General features: G+C 39.6%; 1 protein-coding gene across 1 annotated transcript in view; it reads right to left on the bottom strand.

Moving 5' to 3' along the window:
- The window catches only part of Ero1a (endoplasmic reticulum oxidoreductase 1 alpha), a 40824-nt gene that overhangs the window by 6064 nt on the left and 15558 nt on the right, over positions 1 to 19202 (bottom strand). The window contains exons 4-13 of the mRNA XM_052733468.1: positions 17092 to 17130; positions 14884 to 14957; positions 14729 to 14802; positions 12680 to 12800; positions 11783 to 11829; positions 10531 to 10542; positions 7163 to 7189; positions 6956 to 7048; positions 4971 to 5217; positions 4319 to 4388 (exon numbers count right to left, since the gene is read on the bottom strand). Coding sequence (XP_052589428.1) covers positions 4319 to 4388; positions 4971 to 5217; positions 6956 to 7048; positions 7163 to 7189; positions 10531 to 10542; positions 11783 to 11829; positions 12680 to 12800; positions 14729 to 14802; positions 14884 to 14957; positions 17092 to 17130 — 804 coding nt within the window. The remainder of the gene's footprint in view (positions 1 to 4318; positions 4389 to 4970; positions 5218 to 6955; positions 7049 to 7162; positions 7190 to 10530; positions 10543 to 11782; positions 11830 to 12679; positions 12801 to 14728; positions 14803 to 14883; positions 14958 to 17091; positions 17131 to 19202) is intronic.

Genomic DNA, 19202 nt, shown 5'->3' with positions numbered 1-19202 from the left:
ACTCTGATGGATTTGGGATGTTGCTCCATTTGTTTTTATATATTCGTACACATTATATGTCTGTTAACACCAGAATGTTACATTGATTGTAATAGAGCAGCTAGAATCCAATCATCTAAATGCAGTCTATGTCCTTAAGGGATGAAGAAAAGGGAGCCAAGGGCATCTTCTTTTATTTGAGTCAAAACTAATAACAGATCCTCCAAGTGACTCTGTCCTAGTCTTAAGAGTAGAATCTCAAGCTACCAGTAGTTTTTAATTCTTTTTTTTTTTCAAAAACTAGATTTTATTCACCCCCTCCACCCACTGTGCGTGCATGTTCAGGAGTGTGTGTGCACGTGTGTTTATGTATACACGGGTGAAATCAGACAACAACTTGCAGGGAGTTGGTGATGTAGGTCCTGGGGATTGAACTCAGGTCCTCAGGCTTGGCAACAACTGCCTTTACCCACTGAGCCCTCTCACCAGCCCTAACTACCAGTATTTTAAGCAGAAACTGGACCTACATTTCAGAAGAAACTTCTATTATTTCAGTAGTCTAACTTTTTTTGTTGTTGCTGTTCTGTTTTTTTGTTTTTCGAGGTAAGGTTTGTGTGTGTAACAGCCCTGGCTGTCCTAGAACTCACTCTGTAGACCAGGCTGGCCTCAAACTCACAGAGATCCGCCTGCCTCTGTCTTCCGAGTGCTGCGATTAAAGGTGTGTGCCATCACTGCCTGGTGTCTATAATTTTTTTACTATGAGATAAATCATATAATGGACTCCACCAGATGAGCACCCCAGGTCTAAAACTAGGTGTGAGCAGAGATGGCTATCTAGTACTTTCAAAGGGCATTTAAATTTGCTTCAGAGGGGGATTTCCCAGAAGCTTGATTCAGCATGAGACTGCAACAGCTGTAACATGCAAAACATTTTAGTAAGACTCAAGATCTCACATATTTACTAGTTTTACGCAAAGGCCAAATAAATATGAATTATACACCTTAACAATTTTCTCCATTTGGTACTTCTGGTACTGAACTGTAAGTAAGAGAACATCCTAATTTTAAACTTTTAAATAAAACTGCCCATGGAATAGTAATGTAGCTCCGTTGACTGGCAAAGTGCTTGCCTAACATACCTAAAGCCCTGGGCTCTACCCCTATCACTACATAAACCGGGTGGTGGAGACCTATCATCTCAAAGTTGTTCTCAGCTACACAGCAAGCTTGGGACTAACCTACACTAGACATGAGACCACCTCAAAAAATAACTTTTTTTTAAACTACCCAATTTTGCTGTAGACAATTTTCATGATGATAATAAGTTTCCTTTAGTGTTCTGAGTTTGACTTTAAAAAATAAAAATAAAAAACTGGGCAGAAATAATCTCCCCAGGGATGAGTCTCTAGTTGCTTATCCAATACCAATAGGTCATCCCTGAACGTGTATATATATATACAAGTAACACCATGTAGACTAAATAGTGTGCCAGGTGTGATGTGGGAGTGACAGTAACTGCTGTGGATATCACTCTGTATAAATAAAATGCTGAATGGCCAGTGGCCAAGCAGGAAGTATAGGCGGGACAGGCAGAGAAGAGAATTCTGGGAAGTGGAAGGCTGAGGCAGGGAGACACTGCCAGCCGCCGCCATGACAAGTAGCATGTGAAGATGCCAAAAAGCCACAAGCCACATGGCAAGGTATAGATTTATAGAAATGGATTAATTTAAGATATAAGAACAGTTAGCAAGAAGCCTGCCACGGCCATACAGTTTGTAAGCAATATAAACGTCTGAGTGATTATTTTATACGTGGGTTGTGGGACTGCGGGGCTTGGTGGGACCTGGAGAGAAGCTCTCCAGCTACAAGCAACAGAGAAGAAGAGACCATGAATTAGAGAAGAAACAAAGGGTGAGGGCCATGGAAGGGTTAGAGGAAAGGGGGAAATGATGTAACTATATTTTAATTCCAAAAAAAATTTTAATTGAAAAACTATCACACTTTTAACTACTACAGGGGAAGGAGCTCCTGAGGCCCAACTCCTCCCTGAGGGACTACTGACAATTAGTAGCTGTTCTAGAGGTCTACAGAATCCAACTGTAGACAAGTTATCTAGCGAGAGAATAAGTGGTTCATGCATATGCTCCATAGACATTCAAATGTATGTAAGCATGATGGGCCAGTATCGCACGTTTTACTTAAAGAATGGTACTGAATGCAAAGTGGGTTTTTGACAATTACACCTTCACAATCAAAAGATACAAAAAACAGACTCCTGTAGAAAGAGCTTGAAAGTATTTTACTTTTAAGAGACCATCATACTTGCAAAGCTATAAGCCTCTATTGTAAAAGATTATGCCTGCTTTTTCTAAGTTAATTGTTGGAATTGATGTAATTCAAATATCTGAACACAGCATTTCTTGAGTAAATCTTGGCGTGATATGTACAGAGAGTATGTATGGTTGCTTAAAACAGAGAAGTTAGCATAGTAAAATTAAAGCCAACCACATAAAATAGCGTGAGCATCTCCTACCTAGGTAAACTTAGGATGCTAGAAATTTACTAGATTAGGAGAAAATCCTTGTAGTTTCCAAAAACAATCACTTCTAATAATCTGGATATATACCAAAATTATCTCAGATCAGAAAAATATGCAATCCTTAAAATAATCAGAAATTAAATTATTAAGACAGATTCTCTTGTCCTGTTGCTCAGGCAGGAATTGGACTCCTGGACTCCAACTGTCCCCCTGCCTCACCTCTCAGCTAGTCAGAAACTACAGGAACACGCTGACACACCCAATTTCTCATCATGTATTATGGTCATTTGGCAGATTGATCAAAGTCAACTCACTGATTCTTGCCAAAATTCTCAAATGCTTCATAAACCTTCAGACCCTATTTTGTTCCAAACACTAGTAATTATTTCTACCCATACACAGAGACTGTAAGGGAGTCATAAGGAAAATTTTAATTTGGTTTTTCAAGACAGGGTTTCTCTGTGTAGCCCTGGATGTCCTAGAACTCACTCTGTAGACCAGGCTGGCCTTGAACTCACAAAGATCCACCTGCCTCTGCCTCCAAAGTGCTGGGATTAAAGGCATGCACTACTACTACCCAGCAAAATGAATTTATAAATAATGTTCAAATCTATGTTTACCAGAATAAAGCAAATCTGCTATAAAAGTTTTTTTTTAATTTTCCTATTAGTCCTTTTTTCTATAAGAACTATATATAAACTTCAAAGTACATAAGCCGAATGTTCTGGAATTTGGATCAAATTAAAACACTGTGAGAAATATTTCTAATTTGTACAGTCTAAAAAGAGCTGATGCCAAAACACTCTCCAACAAAACAAACCAGCAAGTGAACTACCATAAGGAGCATACTGAATACAGTACAGAAAAGTAGTCTTTTTGGGTTGGTTTGGTTTTTCGAGACAGGGCTTCTCTGTGTAACAGTCCTGGCTGTCCTGGAACTTGCGTTGTAGACCAGGCCAGAAAAGTCTTACTGTGGGTGGCATCTTCCCCTCACTCTCCAGTTCCTGGAAGCTGTGGGGGTTACAGAACCACTAAGTCCATTTCTGTGGCTAGAACAGCTGAGGAAGAGGTGGTAATTCAAAACAGCTGATCTCAATGCTACACACAAGAAAGAATTTCCTTTTCAAGTGGATTGCATTAGCTTCTTTCATTGTGATGACAGAGAGTGTTACATACATATCAACCCACTGAGCTCTAAGTCAAGATGCAGTATGAAATAGAAATATCTATATTTTAAATTCATTTTTAATTGACATTCAGATTGTTTAAGGGGTGCTATGACACCCTGACACTTATTATTTCTTTTGTTTTTTGTTTGTTTGGTTGGTTTTGGTTTTGGTTTTTGAGACAAGGTTTCTCTGTGTAGCTTTGCGCCTTTCCTGGAACTCACTCTGTAGCCCAGGCTGGCCTTGAACTCAGAGAGATCCGCCTGGCTCTGCCTCCCAAGTGCTGGGATTAAAGGCGTGTGCCACCACTGCCTGGCTTATTTCTTGATATTTATATGGAACAATAAAACCAAGGTGACAAGTTCATAACCTGACATACCCTTTTGTAGTAAAACTTTAACTCTGAACAGTTCTGAAATATGTAATACATTCCTATTTATTAGTCATCCTTCTGAGCAAAAGGCCACTAAAGCTTCCCCCAAACGGAAACTGACCACGAGCTCCCATCCTAAGTGATCCCTTTCCACAACCGCTCATAAGCGTCATTCTACTCGACCTCCAGTAAATGGGATTTTACACTCACACCTGCATATTCACCAGGCTGCATCTAACTATTAAGGCGAAGTATAATTACCTTCAGTTTATGTGCTTCATTTTTATCCCCAGCAAAAAAAGAATTCTCATCAAAATGCAAAGGAAATGACCTGTGTTTTAAACAGAGAAGGGTCATGTTCATGTATGTAAGTGTTCAAAGTCTTGCTAATATATTTTACTGGTCAATGATTAATAATTAAAATAGAATAAAAATCAGTAACAGCAACAATGCAAACAAATACCTATCCTCAAATCTAAATGCTAAGTTTATTAGAAGTCTGGCCCCAAACTTAAGACTATGCAAAAAAAATATAAATATAATGCTGGTGAAGAAGAAAGAAGAAGAAGAAGAAGGAGGAGGAGGAGGAGGAGGAGGAGGAGAAGAAGAAGAAGAAGAAGAAGAAGAAGAAGAAGAAGAAGAAGTAATACACTAGTCAAAGCAAAACCAAGAAATTCTAGAAGATCTGGGAAGGCCAGATGAACATCTACTTTCCCAGCTCCCAGAAGCCTGAGGCAAGAGAATCTGACCACCTCAAAAAAACCAAAAAAACTAAAAGTCCAATGAACAGAACTTCATTTACATTACTTTAAAGATGGTTTCCTTCTCTAACTAAATAATGCAGAGTTTACTTTGGACACCGCCCCTCATCCGGATGCTAACTAACATACATGTTGTAGCATATAGAACCTACTTGATTTCATGAAGGATCTCCAGAAGTAACACTTTGTTTTCTGCATCCTGAACTTTATTTCCAGTGAAGAGCTGAAAATCCGGGCGCTCAAAAAATGGGAGCACTTTAGACAGAGCCCTTAACTCTATCAAGTACAGAAAGTACAAGTTCTTCAGCCTTCTCGGACCTTCTCCTTCCGTCAAAACCCCATCAAAGCGCTGCTGAAACTCTGTGACATTGTGGCCCCATTTCTTTTCCAGCCAAGTATCTAAGAAGAAAGAAGAGTGTTAAATGATTCAAGTGTACAGTTAAGTAATTTTTATTTTAATTAAAAGAAGCTATTTATATTTATAGAAGTTAATTTCATTTTGTAATTTAAAATACATAATTCAACCAAGATTTTTTTTTTTTTAATTTTTTTAGACAGGGTTTCTCTGTGTAGCTTTGTGCCTTTCCTGGAACTCACTCTGTAGCCCAGGCTGGCCTCGAACTCACAGAGATCCACCTGCCTCTGCCTCTGCCTCCTGAGTGCTGGGATTAAAGGCATGCGCCACCACCTCCCGGCTAATTTTTTTTTTTTTTTTAAACTTAGCCTTTAAAAATTCTGTCATAAGGGGCTGGAGAGATGGCTCAGAGGTTAAGAGCACTGGCTGTTCTTCTAGAGGTCCTGAGTTCAATTCCCAGCAACCACATGGTGGCTCACAACCATCTACAATGAGATCTGGTGCCCTCTTCTGGCCTGCAGGCTGAACACTCACTGTATACATAATTAATAAATAAATCTTAAAAAAAAAAAAAAAAAATTCTGTCATAAACCGGATGTGGTGGTGCACGCCTTTAATTTCATATAGAGGCAGATGAATCTCTGAGTTCAAGACCAGCTTGTTCTACATAGAGTGCCAGGACAGGCAAGGCTACATAGTGAGACCTTGCATTAAAAATAAATAAAAATTTAGAAATTCTAAAAATTAGTAAGAATTTTGTCTTCTGGAATCCTTTCTTTTTATTTATTTATTTATTTATTTATTTATTTATTTTTGTTTGTTTGTTTGTTTGTTTTGTTTTTCGAGACAGAGTTTCTCTGTGGAGCTTTGCGCCTTTCCTGGATCTCGCACTGTAGCCCAGGCTGGCCTCGAACTCACAAAGATCCGCCTACCTCTGCCTCCTGAGTGCTGGGATTAAAGGTGTGCGCCACCACCGCCCGGCCTGGAACCCTTTCTTAAAGGCAAAATGAATCAAATATTTACAGAGAAAATGGGTTTTTGATAAAAAATCAAATTTCTGAATATCAACAATCATAAAGTCAAAATATATAATTTAAAAAATGACTTGCTAAGCTGGAGAGGTGGCTAAGCAGTTAAGAGCACATGCTCCTCTTCCAGAGGACCTTCAGTTCCCAGAATCCAGGGCGGCTCACAGCTTCTAATTCCTGCTCCAAGTGGACCTGACATCTCTGCCTACTGAGGCACCTGTACTCACTTGCACATACCCCCACATACATATGCATAATTAGTAATAAAAACAAATTTTTTGGAATGACTATCTGAAATTACTAATGAATTTAAAGCACTATTTCAAACCAGAGTTACCACTTTATTTCTGAAAGGTAAAATGCTTCCCAATTCCAGAAGAAATAATTACTGAGGAAAATCAACCATGGTTTGACTTTCCACCAGCATCCTCAACCATGAAAAGCAGCAGACAATGCTGTAGCCATTAAAGTCGACATATAAATAAAGGCTCTCATGTGGTAACAAACTGTGCTGCTGGATGTATTTTAATTCCCACAGTCAACAAAAGAACATTTCCAAAGTGATAATTAGAATTGAGAGAATTAATAATATATGGAACTATTCAACTGTACACACAGCTTCTACATTCCGAATCACTACTATTTACGAGTGAATTCTTACTACCCAATAATCTGTTTTTCCATCCAGGTAAACATCAAGAAAATGTTAAGAATACCTAAAAACAATTATATGGAAGGTTTTAAAAGCACATACCTTGTAAAAGATACCTTGCACTCAAATGCACATTAATGCTTGCATGTAGACCAGATATAAGCCTGTAGAATGCTCTCTTTTCTACACAGAGGCCTAAAAGAAATCAATGGTGCAAAAATAAAATTTTGTATATGAATCTTGGGAATTTCATGATATTAAAAATGAAAAAATTTATCATTTAAATTTGTTTAAAAGTTTCTAATTTACCTTCTAGCCAGCTGTAAAAAGTGTTCTCTGAAATTAAAAGAAAAATAAGTCATAATTTTTTCCTAACACCAAAACGTAAATTTTCAAGTGTCTTAAAGACTGTTCCAGCTAAAGGTCCAAATCTTACAATTTCTTCAAAGGAAAAGGTTGTGTGTGGATCCGAGAAAGTACTGCTCTGCCCCTCAGATAAATGTTTTATGTGTTATCAAACTGTAGAATTGGGAGTCTGGAGGAATGTCATTCTGTGGTGCATCACTTGGCTACCATGTTCATGACTCCTGGGTTCAATCCCTAAGACCTCTCTCCCACAAGAAAGACACACACACACACACACACACACACACACACACACACACACACACACAATCTAGCAAGACTGCTTAACTAGATAAACAAACACTGTAAGATGCTACTGCAGATATAACAGAATTTCATGCAATTCACTACATCCAAAGAGCAGTAGGGCAGTGCTAAAAAACAATCGCTCATGTTCTGTGACTTAACGATACCACTGTCAATAAACTAAAGCTTAGTAATTCTGGTTTCAGAATTATGCTCTAAAGAGATAAAACAGGGAGAGGACAAGGAATCTGTAGAAAGGTTACTATTTTAATTTTAAAGCCTCTAGTAATAAAAATGGATGGTAATGCCGGAGTTAACAGAATATTTAATTAGATAACATAGTAAAATTAACACAACTATTAAAACTGACAAGAAAGTATAACAGAATAATATGAAAATATTTTAAACATTTTACAAAATATGTAAGAAATTACAGCATTCATGTAGTACTTGCTATAGCAATGATAAATACTATTATGTCAGAATCCTTTTATCTTGCTAAAGTTGTTTTAAATGGTATTATTATTATTTGTGGGGGGAGGGGATAGGCATTTGTGCTCAAGTCTGAAAGAATACATTTTAAGTAAAAAAATTTTTGAAAGCCCCCTCAACTTGACCTGACCATGGTGCAGTTAATTAATTACCTAATGCAGCAGCTGTCAGGAATACCCCTTTGCCCTGTGACCAAAATCAATGTAATACTTATGAATGAATCAGTTCTAAGGACTGAGGTCTCTAGGGATAAATGATCCTTTCTCTCATAAAGAGACAAATAGTATGCCAAGACAAAGAAGCCCCTCTAGTGTGTCTAGAATGTAGCACAGAACTCGGCTACTGCCCAAGGAGGCCAAAAGTTACAGGATCACTTCTTCAGTCCCAAACAGAGGCAAGCACCTGTAGGAAATACTGTGACTGCTAAGTAACTCCCTCTCACACTAAGTCACATCTGCTTTAGAATTTTATTTAGTGCTACAGTACTATTGCATTTTTCATTACAGTAACGATAGCAGCTAAATAAAACAAAATAATCAATTATTAAATGATAATAAAACAGAAATGCTATCAGAATTTCATATTCTGTCTTTTTTTTTTGTTGTTTTGTTTTTTTTGTTTTTTTTTGGTTTTTCGAGACAGGGTTTCTCTGTGTAGCTTTGCGCCTTTCCTGGAACTCACTTGGTAGCCCAGGCTGGCCTCGAACTCACAGAGATCCGCCTGCCTCTGCCTCCCGAGTGCTGGGATTAAAGGCGTGCGCCACCACCGCCCGGCCTCATATTCTGTCTTTTTAAGATAATGCACAAATAGTTCATAAAAATATGGGCTTCCAGGTGGCTCAGTAGGTAAAGGCATATGGCAGCATGCACTCACCACATACACACACTAAATAAATACACTTAATAAAAATTAAAGATGAAAATGATGCTAAAAAGTAAGAGATTTTGAAGAAGAGAGAAGATACTTTACGTTTAACAGTTTCATCTAAATGGACTAAGGCCAAGCAAGCACTGACTCAGTTTCTTTGAAGTGTGTCTGTCTGTCTGTCTATGTGTCAGTACTGAGGATTTCACACAGTGTGTCTCTGTCTGTATGTGTGTGTGTGTGTCAGTACTGAGGATTTCACACAGTGTGTCTGTGTGTGTCAGTACTGAGGGTTTCACACAGTGTGTCTGTGTGTGTCAGTACTGAGGATTTCACACAGTGTGTCTGTGTCTGTGTGTGTGTGTGTGTGTGTGTGTGTGTGTGTGTGTGTGTCAGTACTGAGGATTTCACACAGTGTGTCTCTGTCTGTGTGTGTGTGTGTGTGTGTGTCAGTACTGAGGATTTCACACAGTGTGTCTGTGTGTGTGTGTCAGTACTGAGCATTTCACACAGTGTGTCTGTGTGTGTCAGTACTGAGGATTTCACACAGTGTCTCTGTGTCTGTGTGTGTCAGTACTGAGGATTTCACACAGTGTGTCTGTGTGTGTGTGTGTGTCAGTACTGAGGATTTCACACAGTGTCTCTGTGTCTGTGTGTGTCAGTACTGAGGATTTCACACAGTGTCTCTGTGTCTGTGTGTGTCAGTACTGAGGATTTCACACAGTGTGTATGTCTGTGTCTGTGTCTGTGTGTGTGTGTGTGTGTGTGTGTGTGTGTCAGTACTGAGGATTTAAACTAGGACTTTTCACTCTTTCCCCCTTTTTTCTCACTTTTTATTTTGAGACAGGGTTTCACTAATTAATTCATTCAGGCTGGCCTGGAACTCATTCAGTAGCCCTGACTGGCCTTGAACTTGCAATCCTCCTGCCTCAGCCTCCCAAGCATCTGGGATTATTAACCTGCACCACAAGGCTGTTAGGTACATACATGGTCTTTAGAAAAGCAAAAATTACTTCCATCTCACTCCTAAAACTAAAATATTCTTTAAAAGGCAAAGTAACCCTGAAATATATATGGAAGTTTAACATCCCTACTAGTGAAGAGTGGCAATGATTCAGCTCTGGAGTCAACACTTGAAAAAGTGTCTAGACCCTCCTTGGTAAGACCCTCATATCCCATGCCTCAATTAGTTAAGAGGAGATGCTTTCTAGAGTCTGCCAGACCTGGGGGTTGGGGAGAAGGGGTGGCGGTAATACCTGGCTTCCACAGCTTGTAGGTAAAACACACAACTGAACTGCCAGAGGCTGAGGCAGGCTGTCCATAGTGTGGGACTCTAAACAGGGGCCTCTCCCTTTCAGCTGTTCTTTCACCCCCAGCACTTCAGATAAAAAAATAAAATAAAAATTAAGAGCTGGTGTGGTGGTTCATGCTTACAAACTGAACTCTCGAGACATACACAAGAGGACTGTCAGAATTCAAGAACACCCTGAGCTATATAATGAATGAGCTCCAGGCCAGCCTGGGTTATGGATATCTCTATAGTAACAAAAGGAGGAGATATTCTGTCCGAGGAAGCAAGAAGAAATGCAGTTTGCCACAATAAACACCAGAACACACATCTGAACATACAACCAGACTTGACGTATATAATGCATGATAAAGGTACATACCTTTACTTTTTCCTGAAAAACAAAACAAAACATTAATTATTATAAACTACTTCTGAATGCTACACTTACATGAAAATAATATGCTAACAATGACTCATTTTAGTCCATCAGTGTATCTACGCAAGTAAAATCAACAGAAGGAGCACCCACAGTCACAACTCTGTCCAGCCGTGGTTCAGGCTCACAGAATTCCCACATGCTCATAAGAGGGGAAAGGGTAGCATACTGAGAGCAGTCTGGAGTGCCCATGTTTATTTGGACAGCAGTCTTTTTTACCTTTATTATCCTAACACTAGGAGATAATTCCTGTTAAAGGTCTGTATTACTGTTGCTTTGAATCCCTCAGACTGACAGAAGATTTAACCTTGGGAATGTTTTCAAAGACTATAAAATGCAAATTCTTCTATCATCTTCATTTTTTCCCACTTTTCTTTTCTTTTTTTCTTTTTCTTCTCTTTTCTTTTTTTTTTTGTTTTTTTGAGACAGGGTTTCTCTGTGTAGCTTTGGAGCCTTTCCAGAAACTCACTCTGTAGCCCAGGCTGACCTCGAACTCACAGAGATCCCACCTGCCTCTGCTTCCTGAGTGCTGGGATTAAAGGCGTGTGCCACCACCGCCTGGCTTACTTGAGGGTTTTGTTTCTTGTTTGGCTGGGAGTCAAGCCCAGGAACTGAGACATGTTGACCAAGCACTGCAGCATTAAACTTCCTCCCCAGCTCAAGTTTTTTGAAAAATGAGGTACATGTTTGGGATATTCATTTATTTGGAGGATAAACAGAACTGAAGTAAACAAACACTATTTAGTGCATTGCAAAAAAGCCAATAAATCGGGGCTGGAGAGATGGCTCAGAGGTTAAGAGCAGTGACTGCTCTTCCAGAGGTCCTGAGTTCAATTCCCAGCAGCCACATGATGGTTTACAACCATCTGTAATGAAATCTGGTACCCTCTTCTGGCCTGCAGGGATACAGGCAGAACACTGTATGCATAATAAATAAATTAAATTTAAAAAAAAAAAGACAATAAATCTATAACCCTAATCTTCATATTACAATGGCCTAACACCATGAATATTCTTGGGAAATACATCTGTGCCTTCACAGAGTGAGGCATAACTTCTCTAAAAAACACGATAACTTCTCTAAAAAACACGACCAGTGGACTACCTGCCCTCAACTGCCCTTGCTACTTAACCTTGCCTTTCTCTTCACTCTAATCCAATTTCACTAGCCAATAAACAGATGCAAATAACTTACCTTGACCAGAAGCCAAAGGATTTAAAGGCCGTTGAATTGTCTGTGGCCTACAAAGAAAAGAATTGTACTGTATGAACATCAGCATTACCAACAATGTCATAAGTATATCTGATTTAGAAAGTGACATGTGCTATGCAGAGCTTTTGTCCCTGAGAGAATCGCACATGTGCATGCACATGTAAATGCATGCACATGCACACAAATGAATGCGCACACAAATGCACACATGGGTCTTTTCCCCAAAGTTAGCTGGTACATCCTTCAGGTTTCCAAGTGAAGAACCTTAGCATTTTTCAGCCACCCAGTGATCAACTTCCACCGCACTGGCTAAGAGTACAAAGCGGGTGCTTCCCCTGACACTGAACAAATACCTAGCTTAAGCCTCAGATTCTCCATCTGTGAGCAGGCATGACTATGATAAATTGTTACCGTGAGAACTAGAGGAGCAATGTCCGTGCTGTTGAACACAGTGCATCGCATACAGTGAGTACACAAAAAGGTAACCTCGGAGCTACTCTCTGAAATCAGTTTAACTTGAAGAGGATGAAACACTGTGGCCATAGAAAGGAGAACAGAGAGTAACAAAAAGAACCTTAAACTGTAGATTACCATCTATACCCTATCACTGCCTACAGTGATCTTGGTAAATGAAGCAAAGCGCCTGGTTCCCAATTACTTCATCTACATAAGGAGATCCTGTAATCCACTCAGGAATATTTGCTCAGTGGTTCCAATCCCAAAAAGGTCTAATATTATCTAAGTCTTTAAAGAAGTATCTGTTGCAGCCGGTGCCCCAGGGGGAATGTGATTAATGACATTTAAGCTTCTATGTCTATATCAATCTTAATTTTAGCAGCATGAACCTGATTTGCACAAGTCTAGGAAAATAATGCATACTTAAAACAGTTTTCTTCATAGATGACACTCCATATCCTCCAAGCATCCGGCCCCTTGTAGCCTGTATAGCGCTCAGGGTTAAGGAGTAAATCCACATACTCAGCATCGGGGGACTGTATGTCTGCAAAATAAAATGTTTCACCAAATCTTACCTATTTCAGAACAACGTTTTAGGAAAAAGGAAATAGGGAGAAACAAACAGTCACATTCACTGTTCACAATGGCTGCAAAAATCCTGATCTTGTTAAGTGGTAAAAGTAGGAATACATGAATTTTAGAGTTTAAGAAAACATGTGAGTCAAGGTTCACAAACTGTCCAAACAATGAGTCTGTTTCCATCCACATTAGCACGGCAGCTCATCACTGACTATCGGAAGTGAAGAGAGTGTTGCCTAGCAGGAGAGCAGCCGTCTAGCACAGGCAAAACCCGGGTTTGATCCCGGGCAGTAGAAAAGGAAAAAAGCTGGGCAGTTGTGGAGCAAGTCAGTAATCCCAGCACTCAGGAGGCAGAGCAGGTAGATCTCTTCGAGTTCAAGTCCAACCTGGTCTATAGAGTGAGTTCCAGGACAGCCAGGGATACACAGAGAAACCTTGTCTCAAAACCACCCCCATCCCCAAAAAAGAAAGAAAAAAGAAAAAAGAAAAATACACTATAAATCACATAGACCCGACAGATACATATATCAAAACACAGCATGTATCCCACTGCAGAAAACTTTTTTTTTTGGAGGGGGTTACGGGGGTGGAGACAAGGTCTCACTATGTAGCCCTAGCTGTCCTGGAACTCAAGAGGGGTGCCCTGCCCCTGCCTGTCTCTGCCTCACTGGAATTAAAAGCGTCCACCATCGATGCCCAGCTCTTTTCACAAACTTTTTTTTTTTTTTTTGGTTTTTCGAGACAGGGTTTCTCTGTGTAGCTTTGTGCCTCTCCTGGAACTCACTTGGTAGCCCAGGCTGGCCTCGAACTCACAGAGATCCACCTGGCTCTGCCTCCCGAGTGCTGGGATTAAAGGCGTGCGCCACCACCGCCCGGCTTTTCACAAACTTTTTAAAAGTTCATTAGTCCACTAATAAAGAGCCATAGAAGAATATCAAAATTCAAATTTGATTTAATTTTGCTTAGCCAATTCAGAGGTGAACAATTCAAATAAAAAAAAAAAGATACCAGAAAAAGAATTAAATCAATAAATCTTGATCAAAATCCTAATGTGTTCTAAGGCTGCCAATTTTCAGCACCAGCTACAGACAAGATGTCATGGTTCAATATTCTCTGCACCAAAAGTCACAGAGACCATCAACACGGAAAAGGTTAACAGTCCAGCAGCATTTACAGAAGACGTGTTCCTCATTCCTACATTTTAGCTACTTTTGCAAAATGCAAGTGAAAGAGAACTATTAACTACTTGGTACATAAAACTGCAAAACCCAAGAGGCAATTTTTTTTATAGAAACTATTTTTAAACTGTGGTAAAAATAGATATAATGAAATTGGCCATTGCCATCATCGTCAGTGAACTGTAAGTTACGTTCACAATTCTGTGTAATCATTGCCACTTTCTGTTTCCAAAACTTTTCCATCACCCTAAACAGAAACTGATTATTTAACGATTAACTCGCCAACACATCTACTAACCGCTAATCTACTTTCTGTTGCTATGAATTTGCCTGTTCCAGACAGTTCACAGTGGATCATACCACACTTATCTTTGTGTCTAGCTTCTTTCACCTATCATGTTTCCAGGGTTCTGGAACACTGTCGCATTTGTTGGAAGCTCATTCCTTCTTATATGGCTCAGTAGTATTCATGTGTATTTATGTGATAGACACAGAACACATTTCAATTATTTTTGCACCTAAGATAGGCACATAGACCACTGTGCCTCTTATGAATGAACACTGGTCTACCTGTGTCTGAGTCTTTCCCCAATTCTTTTGAGTTACACGCCTAGGAGGGAGGGAGAGGGAGGGCAGGAGAGAAGGTAGGCTGGTTGTTTGGATTTTTCTTAAGACATCATTGGGAACATAAGGCAGACTATCACGAACGTCATACCGTCAACTTCACAGAAGCTGTCTGAAGAATCATCATGCTTGGTCCACTGAAGAACAGCCTTCTGGGTTTCCTCACTTCAAATAAGGACAATTGCATTATTCTTTTTTCCAGTCAACTGGGACCAAGAAAAAACAAGTACTTGAAGAGCAAATCACCTCAGAGATTCGTCCACTGCTCCAAGCCGCTCAGCTTGTTCACATTCTTCAATGAGGTTAGCTTCTTCAGAATACTAAATGGAAAGAAAACAGAATTAAGACATCTTAAAACTGCTGCTTCCGTTTTTTGTTTTTGAAACAGGGTCACATAACTTCAAACACACAATTTCCCTGCTTTAACCTCCTGAAGTGCTGCGATTACAGGCATAAGCCACACAACCTTAAGAAACATTTTAAATTAAAAGTTAGACAAGGCTCATGCTACCTGCCACCATCAACCGGGCTTCAAAGTCTATAAAAAGAGCTCCATTTGTTTGTTTATTTGTTTCTGAGATAGGGCTTTCTCTGGGTAGCCCTGGCTGTCCTAAAACTCACTCTGTAGACCAGGCTGGCCTTGAACTCAGAGATCCACGTGCCTCTGCCTCCACCTGGAATAAAATGAGCTCTCACATCCAAAAGTAGGTAAGAGGCTTTTTTGTCTCATTTTTGTCGGAAACACAATTCACTATTATGTTCACAAAATAAAGAATATCACACTGACAAACAGTGACTAAGATGTGCACAGGGAAAAGTTTCTGAGGTACATGGAAGTTATGAGGTGCACAAGAAGGCAGAGTCCTAGCGACCTGACTGTAAGCGCCAGCTCCCCTGACTGCCATGGTTGTACGTATGTCTCAGCTTCTTCTCATTCTGTAATTGGAAGAGCACCTTACAGAAAGGATGCTAATAGCTTTAAGTATTTCAAACACATGCTTTAACTACCCTATTTCTTCTTATTTCAGATGAGATATGGCATGTTCAATGTGGTACGGCCATAGACTGAAAATTACGTCAAAAGAAAATTTCAAATAAACCTCAAAGGCCCCAAAAGCTGGTCCAACAAGTAGACACACTTGTCATGTAAGCCTGATGACCTGAGCTTGCTCCCCAGAGCCCATGTAAGAAGAAAGATGCAGCACTCCTACAGCGATGCAAGGCAGAGACAGATGTGACCAGAAACTCAAGAACCAGCTAGCCTGGAAGATGATGTCCAGTCTGCAGAGATGAGAGGCCCTGGCCCCCCCACGCCCCATACACATGCAAAACAACTTAATACAATTTTAAATGTATTTTAAAAACATATCATATGCCTATGTATATATACTAAAACAAAAACTTTTAAACCCTTATCTGAATTTTTTTTTTTTTAAGATTTATTTGTTATGTATACAGTATGTGTGCCTGCAGGCCAGAAGAGGGCACCAGATCTCGTTACAGATGGTTGTGAGCCACCATGTGGTTGCTGGGAATTGAACTCAGGACCTCTGGAAGAACAGTCAGTGCTCTTAACCTCTGAGCCATCTCCCCAGCCCCCTTTATCTGAATTTTTTAAATTAAAGTAACTTCTTAGTACCATTTAGTAATTTAATCAGCTTCTTAATTTTATTTATCACTTTACTAGGTTATGGAAATGTTTCTGAAGAACATTTTTTTCCAATAGGTTTTTTTTTTTTTTTGGCTTTTTTTTTGTTTTGTTTTTTTGAGACAGGGTTTCTCTGTGTAGCTTTGCGCCTCTCCTGGAACTCACTTGGTAGCCCAGGCTGGCCTCGAACTCACAGAGATCCGCCTGGCTGCCTCTGCCTCCCAAGTGCTGGGATTAAGGCGTGTGCCACCACCGCCCAGCTAGTTTTTTATTTTAAATTTTCTATAAAACTGATCACAATCATCTTAAAAACTACATTTTATGATTACTCTACTTGAAATTATCAATAACCTCAGCTGGCTCCTCCCCACAGGTATTTTCTAACTGGGAAAACACTCGTTATGTATAAATACATGTGATGTTTTAACCCAAATGTTTCATAAGTTCTATTCTTTGAGAAAATTTTGAATGGCATTTCCTTAATTCTGAAATGCTCTAATTTTGCATTGCTCTTAAACAAAACGATTTATCTGAGTTTGGCCTTAAAATGATTGGGAAAATGGAATAGGAAATACACATGAAGTAAAACTGGCCATTACTAATAACTGCTGAGTAATGGTAAGTGCGTTTCCATCCACTGCTTTCACTTATATGGTTTTATATATGTGTACACATATATAAAGACATATATTTTTTTAAGGAACAGAAGGTATTGAATATGAACTAACTTTCAAGGTATCTCACTGCAGAGCAGGGAAATGGACTTTCCAAGATTTTCAGTCACATCAGTAAGTGTATGTGCATACCTTGTAGCTTGCAGACTTAATTCCATCAGGAACTTCATCCTGAAAAAGAAACATATTTATTCTATCTTCTGACAAAATATTTTAAGTTCTTATGACTTATGAGAAAAATTCACAAATTACTGGAGACCAATTTTAAGTGAGAAGAGTTTTTAATTTTAAATAATTTCTTTAAAGTAAATAAAAATTCAGGAGGTGTGGTAGCACACAGCTTTAATCCTAGCAGTCCAATAGATATCTGTCTGAGACCAGCCTGGTCTATGTAGCAAGGGCAATGAAATAAGATCTTCTCTCAAAAAATGAGCAAATAAAACTCAAGGCCCATGTATTGCTGGTCATGTACTGTACCATGGAAACACAAAAAATAGTTACATTCTATCTCTCTAGTGGTGCACAATACAAATGCAGGTACATGGGCTGATTGAGGCTGGGGGAAACATCCCAAAATCCGTGCGTGCTCCTTAGTCACTCTTCGGTCCCTGTAGCTCACCCTATTAGAAAGAATTAGGATGAAGCGCAGGCCTATCGCCGGGAGTGGAAATACTTCGTTCCTTTAATGTCACTTGAGTGCCTCTGGGTCCAGCGTGTCTCTGCTCTTAGCATGTGTAGTTCAGACACTTTGTAACTGGGCTGTGGTATGTGTGTTGAAAGGGTCAATTAGTGTTTCTCTTCTCTTCTAAACCACAAACTCAAGGGCAGAGCTAAGCTTATATACCCAGACCTGGCAGGCTCACACAGAATATCAGTTATTCAAATTACATGCCAAGCTGGGCGGTGGTGGCACACGCCTTTAATCCCAACACTGGGAGGCAGAACCAGGCGGATCTCTGTGAGTTCAAGGCCAGCCTGGTCTACAGAGTGAGATCCAGGACAGGCACCAAAACTATACAGAGAAACCTTGTCTTGAAAAAACAAACAAAAAACAAAACAACAACAAAAAAAGTCACATGCTAATTGAGACCTTTACCAGTCTCCACTTTCCTCTCTCATGCCTCACAAAACTATATTATCATTCTAAATGATGCCATTCCTCTGCCAATCTCATATATTTATGAAAGAAGAATACTGAGGTGGACATGTTAGGTTTTTCTTTTTTGACCTTTACTATTGATTTATGAAAGTTTCATACACATATAAGGTGCATTCAAGTATCACCTCCACGTCTCTTACTCCCCTCCTCACTGCAAAGCCCCTTCCTACATTCATGATCTTGTTGCTCTTGTTTTCTTGAGACATACTGAGTTTAACCAGGTCATCCGCAGGACCGGGAGTCAGGGACTGAGTTAGAGCCTAAGGGGCCCTTCAGTGGGTAAAAGTGAAGGCAGTGGCCGCCCCTCCCCCAGAACCCAGCAGTGGTCACTGGCTCAGCAAGAAGGTATCATGTTTGGTTTGGGGTTTTTTGGTTTTCTGAAACAGGGTTTCTCTATATAATAGTCCCAGTTGTCCTGAACTCACTCTGTAGACCAGGCTGGCCTCAAACTCAGAGATCCACCTGCCTCTGCCTCCTGAGTGCTAAGATTAAAAGGTGCACCACCGGTGGTATCATGGTTTTTAAAAGGCAAACATTATATCAGCCTACTGGACTACTGGATTCAGGCATTTAGCCCTCATTCTGCAGAAGCTAAGTCTACTATATCTTACCACAGTTCCCCAGACACTAGTGACTTCAAATTTCCCCAACTACTTTTATTGCTATTTTACTATTATCAAAAACGTAAGTGTAAGAATTTATAAATTAAATATTTAAATTGATAGTATCTTAATAATATGCCAGACTTTAACGTAATAACCGCTGTGCTTTGAATGTTCCCAAAAGGCCCAAGTGTTAAAAGCTTGGACCCAGGGGACACCTGGAAAAGTAGAACTTTTCAGAGGTAAAGAAATGGGAACTCTTAGGTGCCACTGATAAAAACATATAATGCTATATCACTATGGAAGACAGTTTTGTAATTCCTCAAAATTTACAATTACCACATAATCCAGCAAACCCACTTATAGATATATACTAAGAAAATCTTAAAGGCTGGAGACATGCCTCAGTGGTACAGATGTACTGAATAGCAGCAGATGAATGGATATATATTACTATATATAGTATAGCAGTAATGGATTTA

Source organism: Peromyscus californicus, unplaced genomic scaffold, assembly GCF_007827085.1.
Source record: "Peromyscus californicus insignis strain IS unplaced genomic scaffold, ASM782708v3 Scaffold_12__1_contigs__length_115047231, whole genome shotgun sequence".
NCBI classification, from domain to species: Eukaryota; Metazoa; Chordata; class Mammalia; order Rodentia; family Cricetidae; genus Peromyscus; species Peromyscus californicus.
This window is presented reverse-complemented; position numbering and strand designations above follow the sequence as displayed.